This window comes from Salmo salar, chromosome 19 (genome assembly GCF_965601325.2).
Source record: "Salmo salar chromosome 19, fSalSal1, whole genome shotgun sequence".
NCBI lineage: Eukaryota > Metazoa > Chordata > Actinopteri > Salmoniformes > Salmonidae > Salmo > Salmo salar.
The window spans coordinates 16,777,716-16,800,666 of record NC_138309.1 but is presented as its reverse complement, the minus strand read 5'-3'; the positions used below and the strand labels follow the sequence as shown (position 1 = coordinate 16,800,666).

Genomic DNA, 22,951 nt, shown 5'->3' with positions numbered 1-22,951 from the left:
CAAAGATCCTACTTTTTGGAGAAATGTCCTCTGGTCTGATGAAACAAACATAGAACGGTTTGGCCATAATGACCATCGTTATGTTTGGAGGAAAAAGGGGAAGGCTTGCAAGTCGAAGAACACCATCCCAACCGTGAACACCATCCCAACCGGGCTGGCAGCACCATGTTGTGAGGGTGCTTTGCTGCAGGAGGGACTGGTGCACTTCACAAAATAGATGGCATCATGAGAAGGGAAATCATGTGGATATATTGAAGCAACATCTGAAGACATCAGTCAGGAACTTAAAGCTTGGTCGCAAATGGTGCAATGACCCCAAGCATACTTACAAAGTTGTGGCAAAATGGCTTAAGGACAACAAAGTCAAGGTATTGGAGTGGCCATCACGAAGCCCTGACCTCAATCCTATAGAACATTTGTGGGCAGAACTGAAAAAGCATGTGCAAGCAAGGAGGCCTACAAACCTGACTCAGTCACACCAGCTCTGTCAGGAGGAATGGGCCAAAATTCACCCAACTTATTGTGGGAAGCTTGTGGAAGGCTAGCTGAAATGTTTGACCCAAGTTAAACAATTTAAAGGCAATGCTACCAAATACTAATTGAGTGTATGTAAACTTCTGACCTACTGGGAATGTGATTAAAGAAATAAAAGCTGAAATAAATCACTCTATTATTCTGACATTTCACATTCTTCAAATAAAGTGGTGATCCTAGCTGACCTAAGACAGGGAATTTTTACTAGGATTAAATGTCAGGAATTGTGAAAAGTATTTGGCTAAGGTATATGTAATCTTCCGACTTCAACTGTACATTTTAGTCATTTAGCAGACGCTCTTATCCAGAACGACTGACAGGAGCAATTATGGTTAAGCACCTTGCTCAACAGCACAGAGTTTTCCTAGTCGGCTCGGGGATTTGAACCAGCGACCTTTCTGTTACTGGCCCAACACTCTTAACCGCTAGGCTTAACAGCTAGGCCATTGTATTCTTCTTCAGTCACGCTGCGGAGCCAATTCAGACAAGACAAACCTCTGAACAAGAGACAGATACTGTGGGAAGAAACATCTAATCCAAACATCCTTACCCTCCTAAGACACCCCTCCCCAGAGACAATTGTACCTAGTAGCATCCTCTGCCATTTAACCAATGATTACAATTGGCATTTTAAAGTACTGTACGAAAACATTCTGCAAATGGTACAATGTGTGTCCAAATGAGGGGCTTGGTATTTGGTAGCAGTGATATGACCAACAGCTACTCTCTATAGTCAAACTAATCAGGCGTTTTGTTTGTCACATATTTGTCCCTTCTGAAACAGATTGCAGCATTTCTAACCCCCTGCTGTCAGTGTGTACGACAGGAGCTCCCTAAGGGAAAGCCCCTCTGTGGTGTCACTCAGCAGCTCATAACTCATGGCTCCACATGACGTGTGTGTGTGTGGCGGGACAAAGCGGTTGTAGGGACTTCCAGGGCCAGGGGACATGAGTTTGTGTGCGTGCGCGTGCATGCGTGCGTCCGACTGTGCCTTCACAGGGAGGCCTCCTGCCAGGCTGTGTGTGGGCCTCATTCATCTTGTTGGGTGCAGGGCAGCCAAGCGTCTCCCTACAGCTGACAGTACACACACAAACAGTCTACTGCAACACTGGGTTCCCTGAGAGGGCCTCAATCAGCACACACACTGCTATGACTGACACTCATTAGGACTAACAGCTGTCTTAGCTAACACACACACACACACACACGAGAGAGCAGTTTTTCAGATACAGTTTGCACGTGTTAAAGTAAACACGTTCTTAAATAAGTAATTTATTATTGCAGGTCTAGAAACAGAACAGTAAGGCACGATCTCACTGCCTACCTCTGAATATAAATAAACATCCTCCCACTCATCATTACTGCTAAGGGTTCTGAGGGACTGAGTTATAATATAGTTCTTAGTTAAAGAGCTTGTATAAAGATGAATAACTATGAATGGTTCAAGAGGGACACAGACTTTGTTCACATGTGGATAGTTTGAGTCATTTTTCATTTCGGACAATTTTGTAGTATTTATCAGAGTACTAAAGCTACAAAGTTATACGCAGCCATGTTTTTAGAGTACTTCACATCATGGGTGAGCTTTATGTGGTACTTCTGACTACAATGAACTGCAGCTGTTGCTCAATGGTTGACTTAGCTCAAAAAAACGAACCCTTTTTGTCTTAGAAAAAGGCGAGGGAGTGGGAGCGAGGGTGAGAGCGAGGGTGAGAGCGAGGGTGAGAGCGAGGGAGTGATTCAGGCGAGTGGAGGAGGTATCAGTTGACTTGCTTGAGATGCTGTGAACGTAGAGAGAGGAAGGAGAAGGTAATTGCCTTAGCACTAACGGGCCACGACAGACAGCCGACACACACACACACACACACACTCACAGTGAGTGGCTGGCTGTGTGCTTGTGCTAATCTCATTACAGTGATTGTCTATGAGAGAGAATGAAAGTGGGGATCTGTAGGAATTATACATGTTGGGGTCGAACATAATGAGCACCATGTAATCCCCAGCAATCAAAGGCTGCCAGAAGCAGCCTGCCTGTACTACACCACTTTGCATTAACGAGACTGACGACAGGAGTCACATTCAAATGGTTTGAGAGTAAGAGGGGGGATGGAGGGTTTGGGGGGAAGCTGACAGTCCACGTTTTCAAATGAGCCACTCAAATTGAGCCTTTAACAGCATTGGAATGAGAGGGGCCAAATTACACAGAGCGAGGATGAGCGAGGGATTAACGGGGAAACGGAGTGATAAATGGTGAGAGCTGAAGGGAGGAAGTGAGAGTCTCAGAAGGTGGTCAAAGTGGTGAAGATGAAGTGCTCAATAATAAATGATAAAGAGGCAAGTGGAGGATTTTGCCTAAGGCCAAGGAAATTAATGTGACATGTTTTTTAAAAGAATGAAAAACATAAAAACACTGAAAATGGTTGGAAATGCTTCAGAGTGGTGATGTAGCGACTGCTCTATGGGTGAAATAAGATGTTGTACTGCCATCTTGTGGAGGAATTAGCTCCAACCTTACAACTGCTTCTGTTTTAGTCAATATTATTACATTTACATTTTAGTCATTTAGCAGACGCTCTTATCCAGAGCGACTTACAGTAGTGAATGCATTTATTTCATACATTTTTTTTCCCGTACTGGTCCCCCGTGGGAATCGAACCCACAACCCTGGCGTTGCAAACACCATGCTCTACCAACTGAGCCACACGGGACCACACTATACTATATTATGTATAGTATAGCCACTGAAATAACAATACGACATCACGTGTGACCTTAAGCACCTAAATTGTTTGTAGGGGACTGTGTGTGTGTGTGTGTGTGTGTGTGTGTGTGTGTGTGTGTGTGTGTGTGTGTGTGTGTGTGTGTAACTCACTCGGTGTGTCCCTGAAACACGTTAACAGAGTGGATGGAGGGGTCTCTGAAGTCCCACAGACGGAAGGTGGTGTCTCTGGACGAGGTGACCACCAGACGCTGGCTTGGATGGGTACAGCAGTGGGTCAGCTCCTGGTCGTGGCCTGGACACAGACACAGACAGACAGACAGACAGACAGACAGCATTAAAGAGTTGGGTCCATGTGAAACTGTACTTAACATGACAGTGTTATGATATGAGGGAAAGGTTAGTGTTAGGGCATAGACAAATACACTATCCAGGATACACTTCAACAATTCATTCCCACAGGGGGCAGCAGCAACTTTGTCCAGGTGCTGAGCCTGGTTGATACGCATATCAGGTGATCGTCATTCAGGGTCTCAGCTTGCAAACCGTGAGGCTGCTGGTTTGTTTGGAGTCCATGATACCTTTCGTTTGGTTTTGAATCTTTAGGTTATATTTATTTGTATAACATTTTATTTAATTTCTATTGACAGAGAGGTAAAAATAACCCTCTGTTCTGCACACACTCAATCATGAAATTAAACAAACGAGAAATTAGCAGGATTCTAAAACTTTACCCTCACACCACTTTTTATAGCCTAGGGTCCGGGAAAAATGTGGCCTTTTCTAAACGCATTTCATGCAATTTGACATTTAGCAGAATCTTTTTTAATACCGCACAAATAATCGAAATGACAGGCTACTTTGACACTGACAAACAGAATGTGAGATCAATAAAAACGACCTTGTCTTGAATCCATCAATAGCCTAGGTCTAGGTGTGTGGAGACACACAAATTGTACAATATGAGGAGGAAATTAAAGTCCTAAAAAAGCTTTCCAGTTTCACTAACTCGCCCAATGATGTACAGCTCACACAACGGAGACGGCCGATGCGCTCATGCCAAAAGCATCTCTCCTGTTTTACTTTGTAAAACAACGCTGTCTGCTCAATAGGCCTATTTGGAAGTTGATTGAATATTTTGGTAGCCTCTACAGACAGATTAGAGTCTTCTCTTTTCAGCAGGAGCCATTTGCTTTCCAACCGGTGTTTTCCCACGATTGTATTTGAAATATTGCGAAAGTCCTGTTTTGGCTGCATGCTGTTAACTGACAGATTTGCCGCACATTCTGGACTGTGATTGGGCAACACACAATCCACAGCTAGGCAATAATAAAACATTTAAAAGCCATTGATCCTCTGTGGCTAAATTATAGGCCTTCTCCTGGTGTAGAGTACTGAATGATTTAATTTATTTCTGAACAGACGACAACAGTAATTCTATAATGTTGGCAAATGTTTTTCAATTCATCATGGGTGCTGCAATACCCTTACCGCGGCTATTATTCTCTAAGGAAATAAATGATGAATTGCAACGCAGGAGAGACGATAGTTGCAGGCTCATGTCAATCTGAGCAGAGAGGGAGAGATATACAGTACCAGTCAAAAGTTTGGACACACCTACTCATGCAAGGGTTTTTCTTTATTTTGACAATTTCCTACATTATAGAATAATAGTGAAGACATCAAAACTATGAAATAACACATATAGAATCATGTAGTAACCAACAACAACAAAAAGTGTTAAACAAATCAAAATATATTTTATATTTGAAATTCTTCAAAGTAGCCACCCTTTGCCTTGATGACAGCTTTGCACAGCTGTGGAATGTCTTTCCTTCTTAATGTGTTTGAGCCAATCAGTTGTGTTGTGACAAGGTAGGGGAGGTATACAGAAGATAGCCCTATTTGGTAAAAGACCAAGTACATATTATGGCAAGAACAGTCCATCATTACATGAAGTTCAGTCAATCCGGAAAATGTCAACAACTTTGAAAGTTTCTTCAAGTGCAGTTGCAAAAACCATCAAGCGCTATGATGAAACTGGCTCTCATGAGGACCGCCACAGGAAAGGAAGACCCAGAGTTACCTCTGCTGCAGAGGATAAGTTCATTAGAGTTACCAGCCTCAGAAATTGCAGCCCAAATAAATGCTTCACATAGTTCAAGTAACAGACACATCTCAACATCAACTGTTCAACTGCGTGAATCAGGCTTTCATGATCGAATTGATGCAAAGAAACCACTACTAAACGATGCCAATAAGAAGAAGAGACTTGCTCGGGCCAAGAAACACGAGCAATGGACATTAGACCGGTGGAAATCTGTCCTTTGGTCTGATGAGTCCAAATTGGAGATTTTTGGTTCCAACCGCCGTGTCTTTGTGAGACGCAGAGTAGGTAAACGGATGATCTCCGCATGTGTGGTTCCCACCGTGAAGCATGGAGGAGGAGATGTGATGGTGTGTGGGTGCTTTGCTGGTGACACAGTCTGTGATTTATTTAGAATTCAAGGCACATTTAACCAGCATGGCTACCACAGCATTCTGCAGCGATACGCCATCCCATCTGGTTTGCGCTTAGTGGGACTATCATTTGTTTTTCAACAAGACAATGACCCAAAAAACACCTTCATTCTGTGTAAGGGCTATTTAACCAAGAAGGAGAGTGATGGATTGCTGCATCAGATGACCTGGCCTTCACAATCACCCAACCTCAACTTAATTGAGATGGTTTGGGATGAGTTGGATGGCAGAGTGAAGGAAAAGCAGCCAGCAAGTGCTCAGCATATGCTGGAACTCCTTCAAGGCTGTTGGAAAAGCATTCCAGGTGAAGCTGGTTGAGAGAATGTCAATAGTGTGCAAAGCTGCCATCAAGCAAAGGGTGGCTACGTTGAAGAATATGAAAAAATGTATATATATTTTGATTTGTTTAACCCTTTTTTGGTTACTACATGATTCCATATGTGTTATTTCAAAGTTTTGATGTCTTCACTATTATTCTACAATGTAAAAAATAAATAAATAAAGAAAAACCCTTGAATGAGTAGGTGTGTCCAAACTTTTGACTGGTACTGCAATATAAAGTGAATGTCATGCTAGTTCTGTAAGAGACACAGGAACGCTACTCTCTCTCTCCGCACAACAACGGCCATGTGTTGGTCTCTAGGCTACAATGTTTCGCAAACAATAAACCCAGGCTGCCCAACCCAGATCAATTCTTAGAAAATCAGGCACGGGATGAAAATCTTTCTTTTCACAATTCGTTTTTTTAGGGGACATTAGAATTACAGAGCCAACTCAAATCAACTCTGATTGCTTTTATTCAAAATGTTACTTTGCAAACAGCGAAAAACAAATGTCATGAGAGGTAGGCCTACTGGATTCTGGCACAATCCAAAACCAAATTAAGCACAGCCCCCTCCCCCCCCCCCCCCAGATACTGAAGGTCATTTAAAAGGTATTATTTTATCTTAACCACTGCAGAAGTCCAATAGTGAATGTTATGGCATTATGCGCCATACAGTCGCGCCACCAAAGCTCTTATTGAGTCATGTCAGTAAAAGACAGTAACCATTAATATTTAGACAGTGAATGGAGAGGTCCATCGACAGGCAAACATTTTATTGGCTGCTGTGAGGCCAGCCAGCCATAATCGCTTTTCTCGCAAAGAGAGATCCAATTTGGAGGTGTCACTGAAGAGTATAATCTGCAGTGAGCATGGAACATGTTTAGAGTGCATTGTGGAGAGCATATTGGAGACTAGTCTCTAGAATTGGGATACCTCAGGGCACTCCCAGAACATATGAATGAAGGTACCAGGCGCATCCTGAGGGCATAGAGAGCATTTCGGTGTTGGATGTATTTTCATTTGGAACAGCCTGCGTGGGTAAGATAAGATCTGAAGACAAAATGTAAATGGTTCTGTTGATGAGGATTTCTAGAAGGAATTTGATTACAGTTTGCCAGTTAATTTCAGTGACTGAAGGTGAGAAGTCTCTCTTCCATAGTGGTCAATTGACAGGGGTGAATTGGTAGTGTTTCACAAGGCAGAGCAAAATTGTAAATAAAATAACGATTTTCCCAGTAAATTAAAAGTTGTTTGTAAATTCTAAAATGCACAGAGCCCTCCCTCATCGAGAACATTACCTCGATGTGTACACCCTTGTCACTCCAGTGGTGGAAGGATATAGGGCGGCCCCCCAAACAGATGTCGGAATTGTGGAACAAAGGAGTGTGATTGTACCAATTGGTTTTGGATCATTTTTCGACGGTGCGACACACAGAGATGGCCTGTGTTATTAAGGGGCCACATTTTTGGGGGGAGTATCTCAAGGAGACATTGGAGTGGACCATATCCTACAACCTGTGCAAATGTACAAGGTAGGTTGTCCTCTATGGGATGCCAAGCCACCTTAGCATCTGGATCAAACCATGTGGAAAGAGGCCAGAGAACAAATAATAAATAAAAAATTGGAAGGCATTGGCCACCTGCCCTCTTTTTCCTTGACAGAGTATGTTGTTTAATGCAATGGAGGCATGTTTTAGAGACTGAGGAATGCAATTTATTCCAATATCCAGTCGGTGGTGCCAGAGGGAGCATTGAGCTCAAAAAGTTAAAGCGTGTTCATCTTGATAATAGAGATTTTTATTTTAATGAATTTGGAAATGTTGATCTTTCCAGATCTGACACCACATCTTTGAGAATCTTGTTGTAATTATTTGTAACTGTGAATTGGACTGTGGGGTGGACATCAACTCCCAGGTATCTAAACTGTTTAACTCCAGGGAAACCAAGTGTTTCCATCAGGGCATGAAATTGACCAGCCACTCAGATTTTTTTACCAGCCCAAATATAGTTTTTACACTACAATTACACAAACAAAACAAATGAGCATGGTTTGTAATGTTTCTAAAACAAATGTATTACTAGTAAGAAGTCATGTGGTATATTGTTTAACATAATTTTGACCAAAATATCACAGGGCCGAAAAAGTTCACCTGCCCCTTTAATGGTTGGCGACTCGAGTCATGTTTGTGTCTATGAGATTGCCCTTACAAAAAAAGATTTCAGTTTTTAAACTGCAGTAAAAGTGCAATGACTGCAGTCGACTGGTATTTTGGAGAATAACTGCAGTACAATGCAGTTGACCTGCGGTTACTGCACTGTAACTGCGGTTACTGCACTGAACATTGTTGTTTTGGACGCAGTATTTGCAGCAAACTGCAGTTATACTGCACTCTGACTGCAGTTATACTGCACTCTGACTGCAGTTATACTGCACTCTGACTGCAGTTATACTGCACTCTGACTGCAATCTTTTTTCGTAAGGGTGAGATCTGACTAGTAGAAGCGTTGTCTTCACTTCCCTAGAAGTTGAAACTCAAACATAGAAAAACAACCTAGCTTGTGAACAAAACAATGTAAATAGCCAAGAGACACGAGGACAAAGTCTTACTTCAGTAGACTTTCATTTAAAGTAAATTAGACTAACTTTTATGCTTATGCGCAGCGCTTCTAAAAATGAATCTTACACAGCTCTTTACTTGGGCACATCCCCTAGCCAGGCAGTGTCACAGTGCGAGGTGGAATAAGCTCTATAGATTCGTAGTTCTTTGATTTTGTGCCATTCATTTACCAGCTATGAAACAAAACGTCAGAAATACTTTGAAAACAGCTACTGCAGCATTTATTTTACAAAAATGTAATCATATTTCTATTCACAACCCCTACGAAAAGAGATTGCAGTCAGAGTGCAGTATAATGAAGCAATAAGGCCCGAGGAGGTGTGGTATATGGCCAATATACCACGGCTAAGGGCTGTTCTTAAGCACAACACAACGCAGAGTACCTGGATACAGCCCTTAGCCGTGGTATATTGGCCATATACCACAAACCCGAGGTGCCTTATTGCTATTATAAACTGGTTACCAACGTAATTAGAGCAGTAAATGGAAATGTTTTGTCATACCCGTGGTATACTGTCTGATATACCACAACTGTCAGCCAATCAACATTCAGGGCTCGAACCACCCAGTTTATAACTGCAGTTAGAGTGCAGTACGCAACTACTGCGTCCAAAATAATAGTTTTTTTTTTACTGCAGTAACTTTGCAGTTGAACTGCAGTACACTGCAGTTATTCTGCTATTACTGCGTCCAAAACACCACAGGCGACTGCAGTTACTGCAGTTTCAAAACTGCAATCTTTTTTTGTTAGGGAAACACGAGTGAAATGCTCGCACTGTGGAGCCCTGACCACCCGCCAACGTGGCTGGTGAAATATACATTTTACCCGCCAATGCCAAAATATACCCCCATTTGGCAGGTGGCGGGTGTTCATTTTAGGCACTGGTTGCTATTGAATAATCTCCCATATTAAATAACGTAAAAGGGCAGACTTAACGCAGTAGATTTTATAGTAGTTTTCCTTTTTGTATACATTTGTGTCCCCATCTGAACATAACGATCCACTTGGACGAGAGGTCAAGATGGAGCTTCCCCTGAACTTGTCAAGTTGTTTTCTCCTGGGCACATAACACTGTCCTCAAACGCTGATTTCTCACATAAATGTACCCATTCATTCAGGTTACAGACCATGTAACTAGGCCTAGGACCTCTACACTTCGGAAGTGCGACAATATTGGCAGGGAAGTTTATTGGTTTTCATAAACAACAGCCAGGGGCTCGCTCGGGCACAGGTTTGAATGTATTTTTGACATTGTAGCGTTGCCCATCACAGAATGCAGAGGGGAGAGGAGATTGCAATGAAGATAACCATTGATAATACATATGCAGATGAACTATACTTAGATTCCACTACACTCCTATAGTCGGGATGTGTCCGTCCTCTGTGCCTACCTGTCAGTGTGTGGACCAGCTCTGAGGTCTCCACCTCATATAGGTTGGCAGCCCGGTCCCAGGAAGCAGTGACCACCTGCTTGCCCCCTACCAGCCAGTCTGCAGCGATGACCACCCCTTGGTGGCTCTTCAAGGTGGTGGTGGCCACGCGGATGGTGGGGACCTCACTGCACGGACCCTCCCCGTCCCCATCACCATCCTCCCTGTCTGAGAAGTCCAGCTCGTCGTCACACAGTGCCTAGGGCAGCGGGGGAACAGAGAGGAACAGAGTTTCTTTACAGGGCCCTTATCTTAAAATGTATCTCCTTTTCATTCATTATTTAGGAGTAACTATGAGTGAGTTAGAGGTATGTGAGAGAGAGGACAGTGTATGAGTAAATGTCCACATGAGAGAAAGGTCCTTATATGAGAGATATGATGAAGGGTGGTGAGTGAGTGAGTGAGTGAGTGAGTGAGTGAGTGAGTGAGTGAGTGAGTGAGTGAGTGAGTGAGTGAGTGAGTGAGTGAGTGAGTGAGTGAGTGAGTGAGTGAGTGAGTGAGTGAGTGAGTGAGTGAGTGAGTAGAGGACAGGGGATGAGACTCACGCTGATATCTGCTAGAGGCGGGATGACGGGCAGTTGCACCATGTAGCGCCAGATGTGAGCCGTCTGGTCCCCAGACGCTGAGGAAACACGAACACACACACACACACATGAATAAACACAGATGGACTGAGAAGCGTCACTTTAGCAAACACACCACCACACACACACAGGCAGTCATCGATCACATCTCATAGCTCTAACGATGTGCCAACTCACAGCTTCCATAGCAAACACACAGAGAGAGAACAGAGATTATGAATGGGACTATGAAACACGTAAAAATGGAGGGAAAGATAAGTGAACACTCGCTGACGAGAGAGATGTTTCAACACATCTGTACTGAGGTGACGGCACAGTTGAACAATAGTTAAACAACAAGCACAGTTGAACAACAGCTGAACTAACTACAACAGTCATACAATCTACAACACAGGTTAACACCTGCATGTGGTGTATTCATGGCATTACCATACATTAGCATACCTGTCAGGGCCATCTGTTCCGTAGGGTGAAACTTGATGGAGTTGACTGATCCGGCATGGCCAGCATATCTAAGCAGACATTTTCCTGTCTCTATACTCCACAGAGCAGCAGAGTGGTCTGTGGGGAACATTGAAAAAAAAGTTAACCTATTTATCCAAAGCTTTATGGCAAAACATTTCCCAGCTAGTTTTTAATCTCAAAACACCTCCTAGTACTTCATTAGCACAATTCCAGACCCCAGTCATTAGACAATGATGTCCACCTCTTCATATGTTAACATTTAGCCTAAATGTGTAAGCTTTTCTCTTGTTATTTCTTGAAGTTTATCCTTTCAAATGTATACATTTCAATTTCAGGTCCACCTTAAAGGTGACATATCTGACCTGCTGACGCGGTCCCAAGAACCACAGGTGAGTTCCGTGTGACCGCCAGGTCCCAGATGCCGTCCCGGTGGCCCACATACTCCCTCAGGATCTGACACACAGCTCTGGACGTGGTGGCTTTGAAACTCGACACTATCTACAGAGAGGAGACAGCACAATGTTCTCACTCACCAACAACACATTGGTGCTGGATGAGGCGAGTTTCCCCCTTACTACGTAAAGCGCTTTGAGTACCTCACCTGGTAGAAAGGCGCTGTAAAAGTCCAATCCATTACTGACACACCGGCTCACTACTACCCTGTGAACAGTAACTGTGCCTTATTCATTATTATTTTGGGGCGGCAGGTAGCCTAGTGATTAGAGCATTGGGCCAGTAACCGAAAGGTTGCTGGATCGAATCCCCGAGCTGGCAAGGACAAAATCTGTTGTTCTGCCCCTGAACAAGACAGTTAACCCACTGTTCCCTGGTAGGCCGTCATTGTAAAAAAGAATTTGTTCTTAACTGACTTGCCTAGTTATATAAAAGGTTACATTCAGACTCAAAAGCACCATTATTGAACAACCAGTACACAAGAAGAATGTAGCCTATGGTCGAAAGCAAAGAAAGATAATTGGAAATAGTGTTTGGGTTACAAATAGTGAGTTTGACATAAACATAAATGAATAACACTTAACGATGGAGTTAAATATTGAAAAAATGAAAGCTTTCAGTAAATACAGATCTGTTCAGTCGTTCAATAAACATTTGCGGGAAAGGAAGTATTCATCTAAACCACAACTCAGTTACAAAAGGGCTTTTGATAGCAGTAAATCATTACACAAGCTCTAATGATCTTAAACAGCTAGAATGTTTACATAGTCTTACTTCCTCATAATCAACAATGAATGAGCACCAGTGTATAGCACCAGTGTTGTACACAGTGTGTAATCAAACATACCTTGCTCGTGGAGGCTTTGTAAGTGGTCATCAGTTTCTGAGAGAGCTGGCTGGTACTGTGACTGGCTGTGTATGCACACGAAGATGAACACATGGTTCGATTGTTAGAGAAACAGGTTGGATTTCATTCTCAGAGAGGAAGGAATAAACACCTCTAAACTATATTTAAAAAAAACACAATCTATTCATCACAATCTTGGCTTTACTACTGTGTCAGCCCACAGTAATACTGTGATGTGATTCAGACTATATACAAAGATAACAAAACTGTACCTTGTTCATTTGAATGGTATGAATGGTTTAACACTTTTCACTTACATTTACTACAGGAAAAGCCAGTGAAAAGAAACTAGCAAATCAATTCATCAATTAATAATATCTAAGCCTATACCAAATGCAATACAACTTTATTATCCCTCAAGCGAAGACTAAATACTATACTTCAGGTTAACTGTACCTTTTGCTTTCAGAGCTCCTTTGCTCAGCTCTCCTCCGTCTATGGTTTGTCCTTCGGATAATAGGCGCTCGTTGAGTGTATCAATTTCCCGGCGCACTGCAGAATTAGCGCACACACATGGTTATCGAACAACAGAGATGACAGACAGCCACTACAAAACCACAAGGAAGTCAATCAGCTTCCTCAAGATCAGTATTTCACCCTACAAACATAAAACAAACCGGTGGATGAGCGGTAGACGACTGTGGTAGCCAATCAGTCCCCGCAAGGGGGCAGGCGTTCCTTCCTACAATACCTCCATAACATTATCCATTGATCAGTTACTGTCTGTATGTAAATAGGCAAATCAATAATCATACATTTTGTGCGTTACATTAAATACACATGACATGCCCTCTTGTTATCACTTACATTCTAAGTTTTCAATGTAGAGATTCTCAAACTCCCGCTCTATCTGGCCAAACAGGTCTAGTAGATTGCTCCGCAAGGATAGGGGCAACTTGGAGTCCTGCAAACAAACAAAAACTGTTCACTTCAACGTCATGAAATAAACAGAAGTTCCGTATCCATTTGGACAGAAAAAGGGAAGCAGTTTCATTAAACAACTTCACATTCTGACAGGCAAATATCTATCCAGACATGACAAGATATTGTTTTCTGTAACTGATGCAAAATAGACACAATTTTAGCACTGACTGTAACTATAGTAAGTAAATTCACTAACTAACACAGATGTCACTACCGTAAAACCAAGTTACAACAGACAGTAGTCCATTACAAGAAAACAGCCATAAATGTCTCATTACAAAACGATATCGAACTACCTTTTGTTCTGACTTACCAGTATCTCCATTCTCTACTACTGACAGTTCCCAGTGAACAGTTTGCATGTACGCAGATTAAAACTATGCAAAGAAAAGTAGGCCACCATGAAAAGTCATACGGTTTTGACAGCTACTATCCATATAGTTGAAGTCGGAAGTTTACATACACTTAGGTTGGAGTCATTAAAACTCGTTTTTCAAAACACTCCACAAATTTCTTAGGAACAAACTATAGTTTTGGCAAGTCGGTTAGGACATCTACTTTGTGCATGACACAAGTAATTTTTCCAACAATTGTTTACAGAAAGATTATTTCACATTTCATAATTTATGGAATCACAATTCCAGTGGGTCAGAAGTTTACATACAATAAGTTGACTGTGCCTTTAAACAGCTTGGAAAATTCCCGAAACTGATGTCATGGCTTTAGAAGCTTCTGATAGGCTAATTGACATCATTTGACTAAATTGGAGGTGTACCTGTGGATGTATTTCAAGGCCTACCTTCAAACTCAGTGCCTCTTTGCTTGACATCATGGGAAAATCTAAAGAAATCAGCCAAAAAAATGTGTAGACCTCCACAAGTCTGGTTCATCCTTGGGAGTAATTTCCAAACGCCTGAAGGTACCACGTTCATCTGTACAAACAATAGTATGCAAGTATAAACACCATGGGACCACGCAGCCGTCATACCGCTCAGGAAGGAGACACGTTCTGTCTCCTAGAGATGAACGTACTTTGGTGCGAAAGGTGCTAATCAATCCCAGAACAACAGCAAAGGACCTTGTGATGATGCTGGAGGAAACAAGACTAAAGTATCTATATCCACAGTAAAACGAGTCCTATATCTACATAACCTGAAAGGCCGCTCAGCAAGGAAGAAGCCACTGCTTCCAAACCACCATAAAAAAGCCAGACTACGGTTTGCAACTGCACATGGGGACAAAGATCGTACTTTTTGGAGAAATGTCCTCTGGTCTGATGAAACAAAAATAGACCTGTTTGGCCATAAAGACCATCATTATGTTTGGAGGAAAAAGGAGGAGGCTTTCAAGCTTAAGAACACCCTCCCAACCGTGAAGCACGGGGGTGACAGCATCATGTTGTGGGGGTGCTTTGCTGCAGGAGGGACTGGTGCACTTCACAAAATGGATGGCATCATGAGGAAGGGAAATTGTGGATATATTGAAGCAACATCTCAAGATATCAGTCAGGAAGTTAAAGCTTGGTCACAAATGGGTCTTCCAAATGGACAATGACCCCAAGCATACTTACAAAGTTGTGGCAAAATGGCTTAAGGACAACAAAGTCAAGGTATTGGAGTGGCCATCACAAAGCCCTGACCTCAATCCTATAGAAAATTTGTGGGCAGAACTGAAAAAGCATGTGCAAGCAAGGAGGCCTACAAACCTGACTCAGTCACACCAGCTCTGTCAGGAGGAATGGGCCAAAATTCACCCAACTTATTGTGGGAAGCTTGTGGAAGGCTACCTGAAATGTTACATTTAAAGGCAACGCTACCAAATACTAATTGAGTGTATGTAAACTTCTGACCCACTGGGAATGTGATGAAAGAAATAAAAGCTGAAATAAATCACTCTCTACTATTATTCTGACATTTCACATTCTTAAAATAAAGTGGTGATCCTAACTGACCTAAAACAGGGAATTTTTACTCGGATTAAATGTCAGGAATTGTGAAAAACTGAGTTTAAATGTATTTGGCTAAGGTGTATGTAAACTTCCAACTTCAACTGTAGCTTAGTCACTAAACTGTAACATGACATGACGAAACCAAATAGCCTATCTCTCAGTTCTTTAAATTGACCCACACACATACACGTTCAAGACCACGAGAGTGAGTGAGAATGAGGTTAACCACTTTCTCGCCATTCAGTCAACGGCACATGTAAACACCCTATGTATAATATTTTTTTTTTTAAAGGCAATTTGCAGCAAACAGTCAGCCCCTTAAGTCTTTCAAAGCTGTTCAATCATGTGCATAAAGATCTTCTTGGTTAGCGAGTGAAAGGACATGAGGGCCTAACTTCTAGTGTAGTAGTAGATTCTGCCAAGAAGGCACCGACCGAGAGGGCAGCCTCGCTTCTAGTTCTTAGAAAACTTTGCAGTATTTTATTTTTCATGTATTATTTCTTACATTGTTAGCCCAGAAGATGTTATGTGCTATTACATACAGCTGGGAAGAACTATTAGATATCAGAGCGGCGGTAACTTAGCACTATGCCGCTCTGACATTGCTTGTCCAAATATTCCTTTACTTAGATTTGTGTTGATTGGATACATGTTGTGAAATTGTTAGATATTACTTGTTAGATATTGCTGCACTGTCGGAACTAGAATCACAAGCATTTACATCTGCTAAACATGTGTATGTGACCAAAATATTTTTTATTTGATACAGTGGCTGGCGGATGGATACGGTCAACAATGAGCCAACAGGTACTGGAGATGGAGAGAGAGCCTTGATGAAAAGAATACTCATACCTGCACAAGCGGACGGTATTAAAACTTGATGAGACAACAGCAGCTCGTGGTACTGTTACTGTATGCTCAGAGCAAATAGAATGGAAAGACAGGCCAATGACAGGCTATAGAGGAACTGTCTAGATAACCAATGCCAGTCATCTGAAAACAACGTCACCTCAGTATACTTAGGTCTAGGTTATGCTTATTCGGTACTCACACTTGAGGCTAGCCTACACAATTTATTAACAACGCCCAAAACATTGAGAGGACAAATTCTAACGTAATTTCTGTTTCTGTACTGTACTTGCTGTCAACTTCCTTTTTATTGGTATAATGATAAGATGGTCTTGATCAAACAGTATGCCTAGGATTTATTATCTCACTGACTGAGGTAGCAAACACTGTGTTTGCATCAGGGATGGTGCCTGACTGTCTGTCTCATCAAAAAGCTCTTTGTCTTGCTGTTAGAGACAAATCCACTGTGTCCGAGTATTTGAATTCCAAATAGACCTTACATGTGAGACACTATCTGATTGATTGTGGAGGTATGGTTAATCACTAACTTAATTGACTTAAATATTAAGCCAGGAATTTTAAAGCGAGATAGGCTAATTCACTTATTTAATGTATTGAGTCAATAATTTAACATTCATGTTTTTTCAGCAACTCTGGCACTAAAGTAGACAATGTCTTTATAATCTTCTCTGAAGGAGGATTTTCATCTTAGGTTTCTTTTTAATAGGCTACTACCATGGCTAACAACACACACATTTGATTAACTAGCCTACACACATACTGTGTACACACTTGACTAACTACACACATTTCCGTTTCAAAATGAAAAAAAACCTAGGCTAAATATACACCTATATGCACCTCGGTCCCCAAGAGACCACGAGAAACATGATGTACACTACCAGTCAAAGGTTTGGACACATACTCATTCAAGGGTTTTTCTTTATTTTTACTATTTTCTAAGCTGTCTTTAAGGCAAAGGGTGGCTACTTTGAAGAATCTCAAATATAAAATATATTTTGATTTGTTTCACACTTTTTTGATTACTACATATGTCTTATTTCATAGTGTTGATGTCTTCACTATTATTCTACAATGTAGAAAATAGTAAAAATAAAGAAAAACCCTGGAATGAGTAGGTGTGTTCAAACTTTTGACTGGTACTCTATGTCTACACTTTCTCTGAGAAAGTACATCTTACTTAAAGCATGTTGCAACACCAGGTAGAAAGCAAGTCGCAAAAACCGTCAGATACTGTCCTCTCTCCCTGGTAATATCACACAAACAAACCTCCCACCAACAACAGGTGACAATTGACATGCTAATCAACATATACAATGGTTGGCTATTTTTAATTTTTTGTGTAATGGTTTCAATTTCAGTAGTACATCACTACATCTTAACAGCTAACATTATAAGCAGATACAAGCCAACTGCTTTTTAAAATGTTCACGTTTTAGAGAAAGAGAGATAGAGCATGTGTGTGCGCATATACGTTTGTGTATTAAGGTACCATGTCTACTGTTTGTGTTTACTTTGTGTGTGTTTACTGCGGTAGTCAGCTCACTCACCTGTCCGTCCAGCATATCTCTCTGCATGCCTGTCACTGTGCGCTGCTCCTGGTCAGTGCTGTTGCTGCGCCGAATGGACAGGCTGTGGGACTTGCGCTTCTGCTTGGTGTGACGGGCGGCGGCACTGCTTCCACTCTCTACAGGCATCCCTCCTCTGTGACGTCCTCCGGTTCACTTCCCACCTGAGGCTGAGCAAACACAACCCATGGTTCAACCCTGGCTGTCAGGTTTCACATTACTGCTCTCTGCTGGCGCCTGGAGAATGGCTGTCCTAAATGGAACCCTATTCCCTATATAGTGCACTACTTTCAACCATAGGCCCCTATATAGTGCACTATAAAGGGAATAGGGTGCCATTTGAGACTATACCAGAGGCTTTATTGTTCTTATCATAGCACTGCTGTTTAATACACTTCCCTTGTAGTGTAGCTACAGGATAGTAAACATTAACTCTATCTAGGCAAGTTATCAGGACAATGAGAATGAGTCAATTGTCCATAGACTAGAGCAGTAGACATGCAACATGATCATGCAAAAGATGTGAGCATTTCAAAAGCCGAAGAAAGCACGACTAGTCCCAAATGGCATTTTATTAAAATGCCCTACTTTAGACCAAAACCCTATGCTCTTGTCAAAAGTTGTGCACTATATAGATATGGAATAGGGTGATATTATGGACACAACCTGGGACATGGAAATAAGGATGCATACCATTAGTGAGAAGCAGCATGACAAGTACATCGTTGCATCCTAAACTGGCAGGTAATGAAGGTGATCACAATGATGTGGGTGGCCAGTAGCCTAGTCTCCACAGTTGATGGAGAAAGCCCTCAAAGACACCACTGGCTGGACAGACAGATGGAAAAACAAGATGTCAATAAACGGGCAAACGAGTGATCTGGAGACCAATTTGCTTATAAATCTGACTTCCACACTCGGATTCGAAAGAGACAAGACAGCAATGAGAACACAACAAATATGAAACAACGTATTGATAGAGATGATGCTGCATCGGTAGTATGGGTTGTTTGATTTTGAGTTGCTTTACTTTTAGCTGTTAGCTATGTGAATTAGTTAGCTATGAGAGAACCAGTAGTCATTTAGCTACCAATGGCATGTAACTAGCTTGTTAAGCCACGCCAACTAGCAGGCTAATAATGTTTGCATGCGACCTGTTATAGTCATGCAGACAGGCCTTCATGCAGTAGCTATGGTTAGCGAGGCTGCCTTATATATCAAGGCCATACTACCGGTACCTAACTAACGTTAGTTGGAGTAAATAATCAGATGGAGAACGCAGCTAGCTGGCCTCAATTTCTAACTACGCTACTAGCTAGCTAACCATCTAGAAAGCTAACTAACTGGCCCTGAAAAGTCGTATTTTCAACACAATAGTACTCTAACTAAGCTACTTACTTTATAAAGGTAACTACGCAAGTGTCTTTTGAAGGTCGTAGAAAAATAAAGGGAGAGAGCACGTATATTTCCAGAAAATTGGCTCTCGGGTTTATGATAAGAGTCGGCTCCTCACCGCTCATGAATCAAGCGTCATGGGACACAAGCAACGCGAGGCTTTGGTGGACGAGAAAGGCAATCAAGGAATTGTCAAAAAGTTACGTATTTGATTTGACAGTCGTAGAGATATTAGATAGTTAGGTGGACACAGACAAATATCTAATCTATTGTGAGTAGCTAAAACGTTGCAAATGAATACGTTTGACTGTTTTAGCCGATGTAGCTTTCATAAAACTGAGTAGGCGAGATGCCGCAAGTGCTGCTATGTCATGTGATAAGGCATGTTTCCCATCACTAGCCAATACGATTTCCGTTTCTGTAAGAACCAATGATCAACTCAAACGTCAGCGATGAGCAAATTTACAAGGAAGCTTACAAGTGTGTGTACTGATAATCGTCGGAAACAGAATGTAAGTAAAACATCATTTCTAGTGCTGAAACTGCATTGCGCATTTATAAGGAGTTGTGCTTTCTTATCAGCGATTGTGTAGACCGTATTCTACGTGGATAGGTCGTTGTCCAAGGTTTAATTCCACTTGAACGCGGGAGGTGGTTCGATGGCGTGTTGGCGACCCCATCCTATCTGATTGGTCTTCGTTTTTGGTGTGGCGATGGTGCGCGGCTTGTGGGCGGTGCTACGGGTGGTGTCCGGCCAGGGACGTGCTTTGTTAAAGCCAAATATACCTGTTTCTGGAGGACTAGGCATTACAAGAAATCCGATATTTCACTCCACGTCTGTCTCTTTCAGGAATATATCAAGGTGTGTATTGGCTTTTTACTTACATCTATGGATTTGTTTACTCTTTTGCTATTGTCTGCAGCAGCAAACGCATCGTTTCTAGTGTCTGTGTATTGTGCTTCCGTTAAACGTTAAATGCGCCTGTTATATTAATAGCCTACATAGGCATGTATTTAGAGCCTTCTTGCCTCATATTACTGTACTTGAACTCAACTATATGTTCAAATAGTCTGCTGTCTAAATATAATGTTATATGCACCATTAACCAAGTAATTCCAATGTAGGTCGGAAACCTGTACGCGCCCATCCGCTAATCAAATTGTTGTTCTGCTCAGCAGTGAGGTGAGAAAGCTGCGAGGGTCTGCTGTCGGGATGCCTGAAATAAATACAGATAACCTGGACGAGAAGCAGGTCCAGCTGCTGGCAGAGATGTGTATCCTTATTGACGAGAACGACCAGAAGACTGGAGCAGACAGCAAAAAGAACTGCCACCTCAACTCTAATATTGACAAAGGTAGAGTGACAGCCCTATGGTTATGTGTCATCTCTGATTATTGCTGATATATACCCCACGTGTCTCTCAGGTTGGTCAACATTGTTGCAACTCACATTGACATGGAGTAATTATGGAGGATAAAATAAACAACCACATCATGGGTCCGGACCTAATTTCTGTGCTCTGTCACCATGGGGCCGCATGGCAAATTAAGTTTTATGTCTTGTATGTGAGTTCAACCATTCGCCTCACCTTGATCTTAGTCAGTGAAATTCATAATACTTCATTGCACATTGTTTAACTCTAATATTAAAGTGGAGTCAGATATGAAATTTAGATTATTTAACCCATTATAACATTTGCTCTATATACTACACATATGAAAGCTGTGTTGCAAAGCCATGCAGCTCACTGTCATGTTGAATGGTACCTAATCAGATAATTTCTTCTGCTCCAGGCTTATTGCATCGTGCATTCAGCGTCTTCCTGTTCAACAGTGAAGACAAGCTGCTCTTACAACAGAGATCTGATGCTAAGATCACTTTTCCAGGTCAGTAAACCACCCGCTGACTCTTAATCACTAATGTAACTTTTGTGTGCATTCATACCTATAGTCATCAGATCAGTAGTGAAATAATAACTGTTTTCCTCCCTGTTTCTGTTCAGGGTGTTATACCAACACATGCTGCAGTCACCCCTTACACACATCCAGTGAGCTGGAGGAGCTAGAGGCCATCGGGGTGAGGAGAGCTGCATCAAGACGACTGGAAGCAGAGCTGGGAATTCCCATGGATCAGGTACAGCTTTCATAGGTTATTCCCAGGTTATTACAATGTACTAACCATTTCATCATGTAATTTCTTAGTAAATATCTAGTAATTTGTGCACAGTAAATTAAAGTGCAACTGGATTTATTTTATGAAGTGTATAGTATTGAGACGGTGTTTGAGTGCTTTGAGATATGTATGATGTTGTAAGATGTAGCTACTGTATGTTTGATAATAGTTGCCCTTTGTTCTGATCATGTCCAATGGTTCACCCTCAGGTTCCACCAGAGGAGATGACCTATTTGACCCGTATCCACTACAAGGCCCAGTCAGACGGTGTGTGGGGGGAACATGAGATCGACTACATCCTCTTCATGCAGAAAGACATAGAGGTGAACCCAGACCCCAACGAGATCAAGACCCACTGTTATGTCACCAAAGAGGAGCTGAAAGAGATGCTGAAGAAGGCCAAGAACAACGAGTTACTGATCACGCCCTGGTTCAGCCTCATCGCAGAGACCTTCCTCTTCCAGTGGTGGGACAACCTGCAGAACCTCAAACAGTTCATGGATCATGACAAAATACACAGGATGTGATTCTGCGTAGGATGTGAATCTTTGGTTACCTCCCAAAATGGCACTCGATTCCCTAGGGGCCCTGGTAAAAAGCAGTACACTACATAGGGAATAGGGTACCATTTGGGATGTAGACATTGTTTGTGTAGGGTTTACATGGAAAGCTGCTATGAGGGACGTAGGGTACTTCAGTCTTACTAGAGTTTGAGAGTTGATACTTTTTAGATTTCTGTAAATTGAATAGAAAGAACGTTGTAGGAATGAAAATCAAATGGAATTGACCCAGTTTAAAAAAGGAATGATTATGAGGCAGTATTGAGGTATGAGTTTTGTATAGCTTGTACTGTATAACATTTTTTTTTTTAATGTAGTAGCTATATAAGTGCCTGACTGTCACTGAGGCTAAGGTTGTTATGAACATTGTTTTTAGCGATCTGGCACTGTTTCCCATTTCCCATTGTATGGTCATGTAAATGTATTATATGAATAAGCAGAATTTTTGTTGCATTTGACTTCAATAAAATATCTAATTAGGGAATGAAATAATTTTACAAATAATAGAATTGTCCAATAAATATTTTCTTAAATGGAGCCAGATACCTCTGACAACGCACTTCACACCATTGAACAGTAGGTGGCAGTAAACACCCACCTTAGTTTCAAAGGGTCATTTAGTGTGGGTTTTTTTCAGGAATGTGTTAAACTGTGCTGTGCCTCAACCTTTTCACGTTTGGTGTTGAAATTCAACTATGTAAAAATGCCTCCATGCATATGTTCACTACTTTTACATTCAACAACGACAACATTTTAAATGTGATTTTTTTTTTTTGTGCTCCAGGGTGGGAGGCCTTTTTTGAGATGCTTTCTTGCATCTGCTATTTTGAATGCCCTGAAAAAATTGCTTAGTCAAAATCAGGTCACAGGCGGGGTAGTAGGCCCAGATAAATTGAGAGAGGCCTGGTACATTCACAGTAGGCAATGACATAGCCATTGGTCAGTCAGATTGCTGTG

General features: G+C 41.8%; 2 protein-coding genes across 6 annotated transcripts in view; one reads left to right on the top strand and one right to left on the bottom strand.

Annotated features, from left to right (window-relative positions):
- The window catches only part of wdr37 (WD repeat domain 37), a 28,472-nt gene extending 8,909 nt beyond the window's left edge, over positions 1-19,563 (bottom strand). The window contains exons 1-11 of one of the 2 annotated variants that reach the window (XM_014157446.3): positions 19,265-19,563; positions 18,560-18,694; positions 17,849-18,036; positions 13,364-13,460; positions 12,953-13,048; positions 12,497-12,561; positions 11,559-11,694; positions 11,176-11,292; positions 10,693-10,769; positions 10,109-10,346; positions 3,407-3,548 (exon numbers count right to left, since the gene is read on the bottom strand). In XM_014157446.3, the coding sequence (XP_014012921.1) occupies positions 3,407-3,548; positions 10,109-10,346; positions 10,693-10,769; positions 11,176-11,292; positions 11,559-11,694; positions 12,497-12,561; positions 12,953-13,048; positions 13,364-13,460; positions 17,849-17,995 (1,115 nt within the window). In that variant the 5' untranslated portion in view covers positions 17,996-18,036; positions 18,560-18,694; positions 19,265-19,563. The remainder of the gene's footprint in view (positions 1-3,406; positions 3,549-10,108; positions 10,347-10,692; positions 10,770-11,175; positions 11,293-11,558; positions 11,695-12,496; positions 12,562-12,952; positions 13,049-13,363; positions 13,461-17,848; positions 18,037-18,559; positions 18,695-19,264) is intronic. The other variant, XM_014157448.3, reaches the window with a different exon arrangement.
- A 76-nt stretch (positions 19,564-19,639) lies between these two features.
- idi1 (isopentenyl-diphosphate delta isomerase 1) lies at positions 19,640-22,531 on the top strand. 4 transcript variants are annotated; one of them, XM_014157457.3, is made up of 5 exons: positions 19,640-19,773; positions 20,441-20,616; positions 21,056-21,148; positions 21,265-21,395; positions 21,644-22,531. In XM_014157457.3, the coding sequence occupies exons 2-5, from the start codon at positions 20,475-20,477 to the stop codon at positions 21,959-21,961; spliced, it is 684 nt and encodes a 227-aa protein (XP_014012932.1). In that variant the 5' UTR covers positions 19,640-19,773; positions 20,441-20,474; the 3' UTR covers positions 21,962-22,531. The 4 variants fall into 4 exon arrangements, with proteins under 4 accessions (XP_014012932.1, XP_014012931.1, XP_014012928.1 ...); XM_014157456.3 differs by having other exon boundaries at positions 19,642-19,773; positions 20,438-20,616; XM_014157453.3 differs by having other exon boundaries at positions 19,706-20,123.
- Positions 22,532-22,951: the final 420 nt, after the last annotated feature.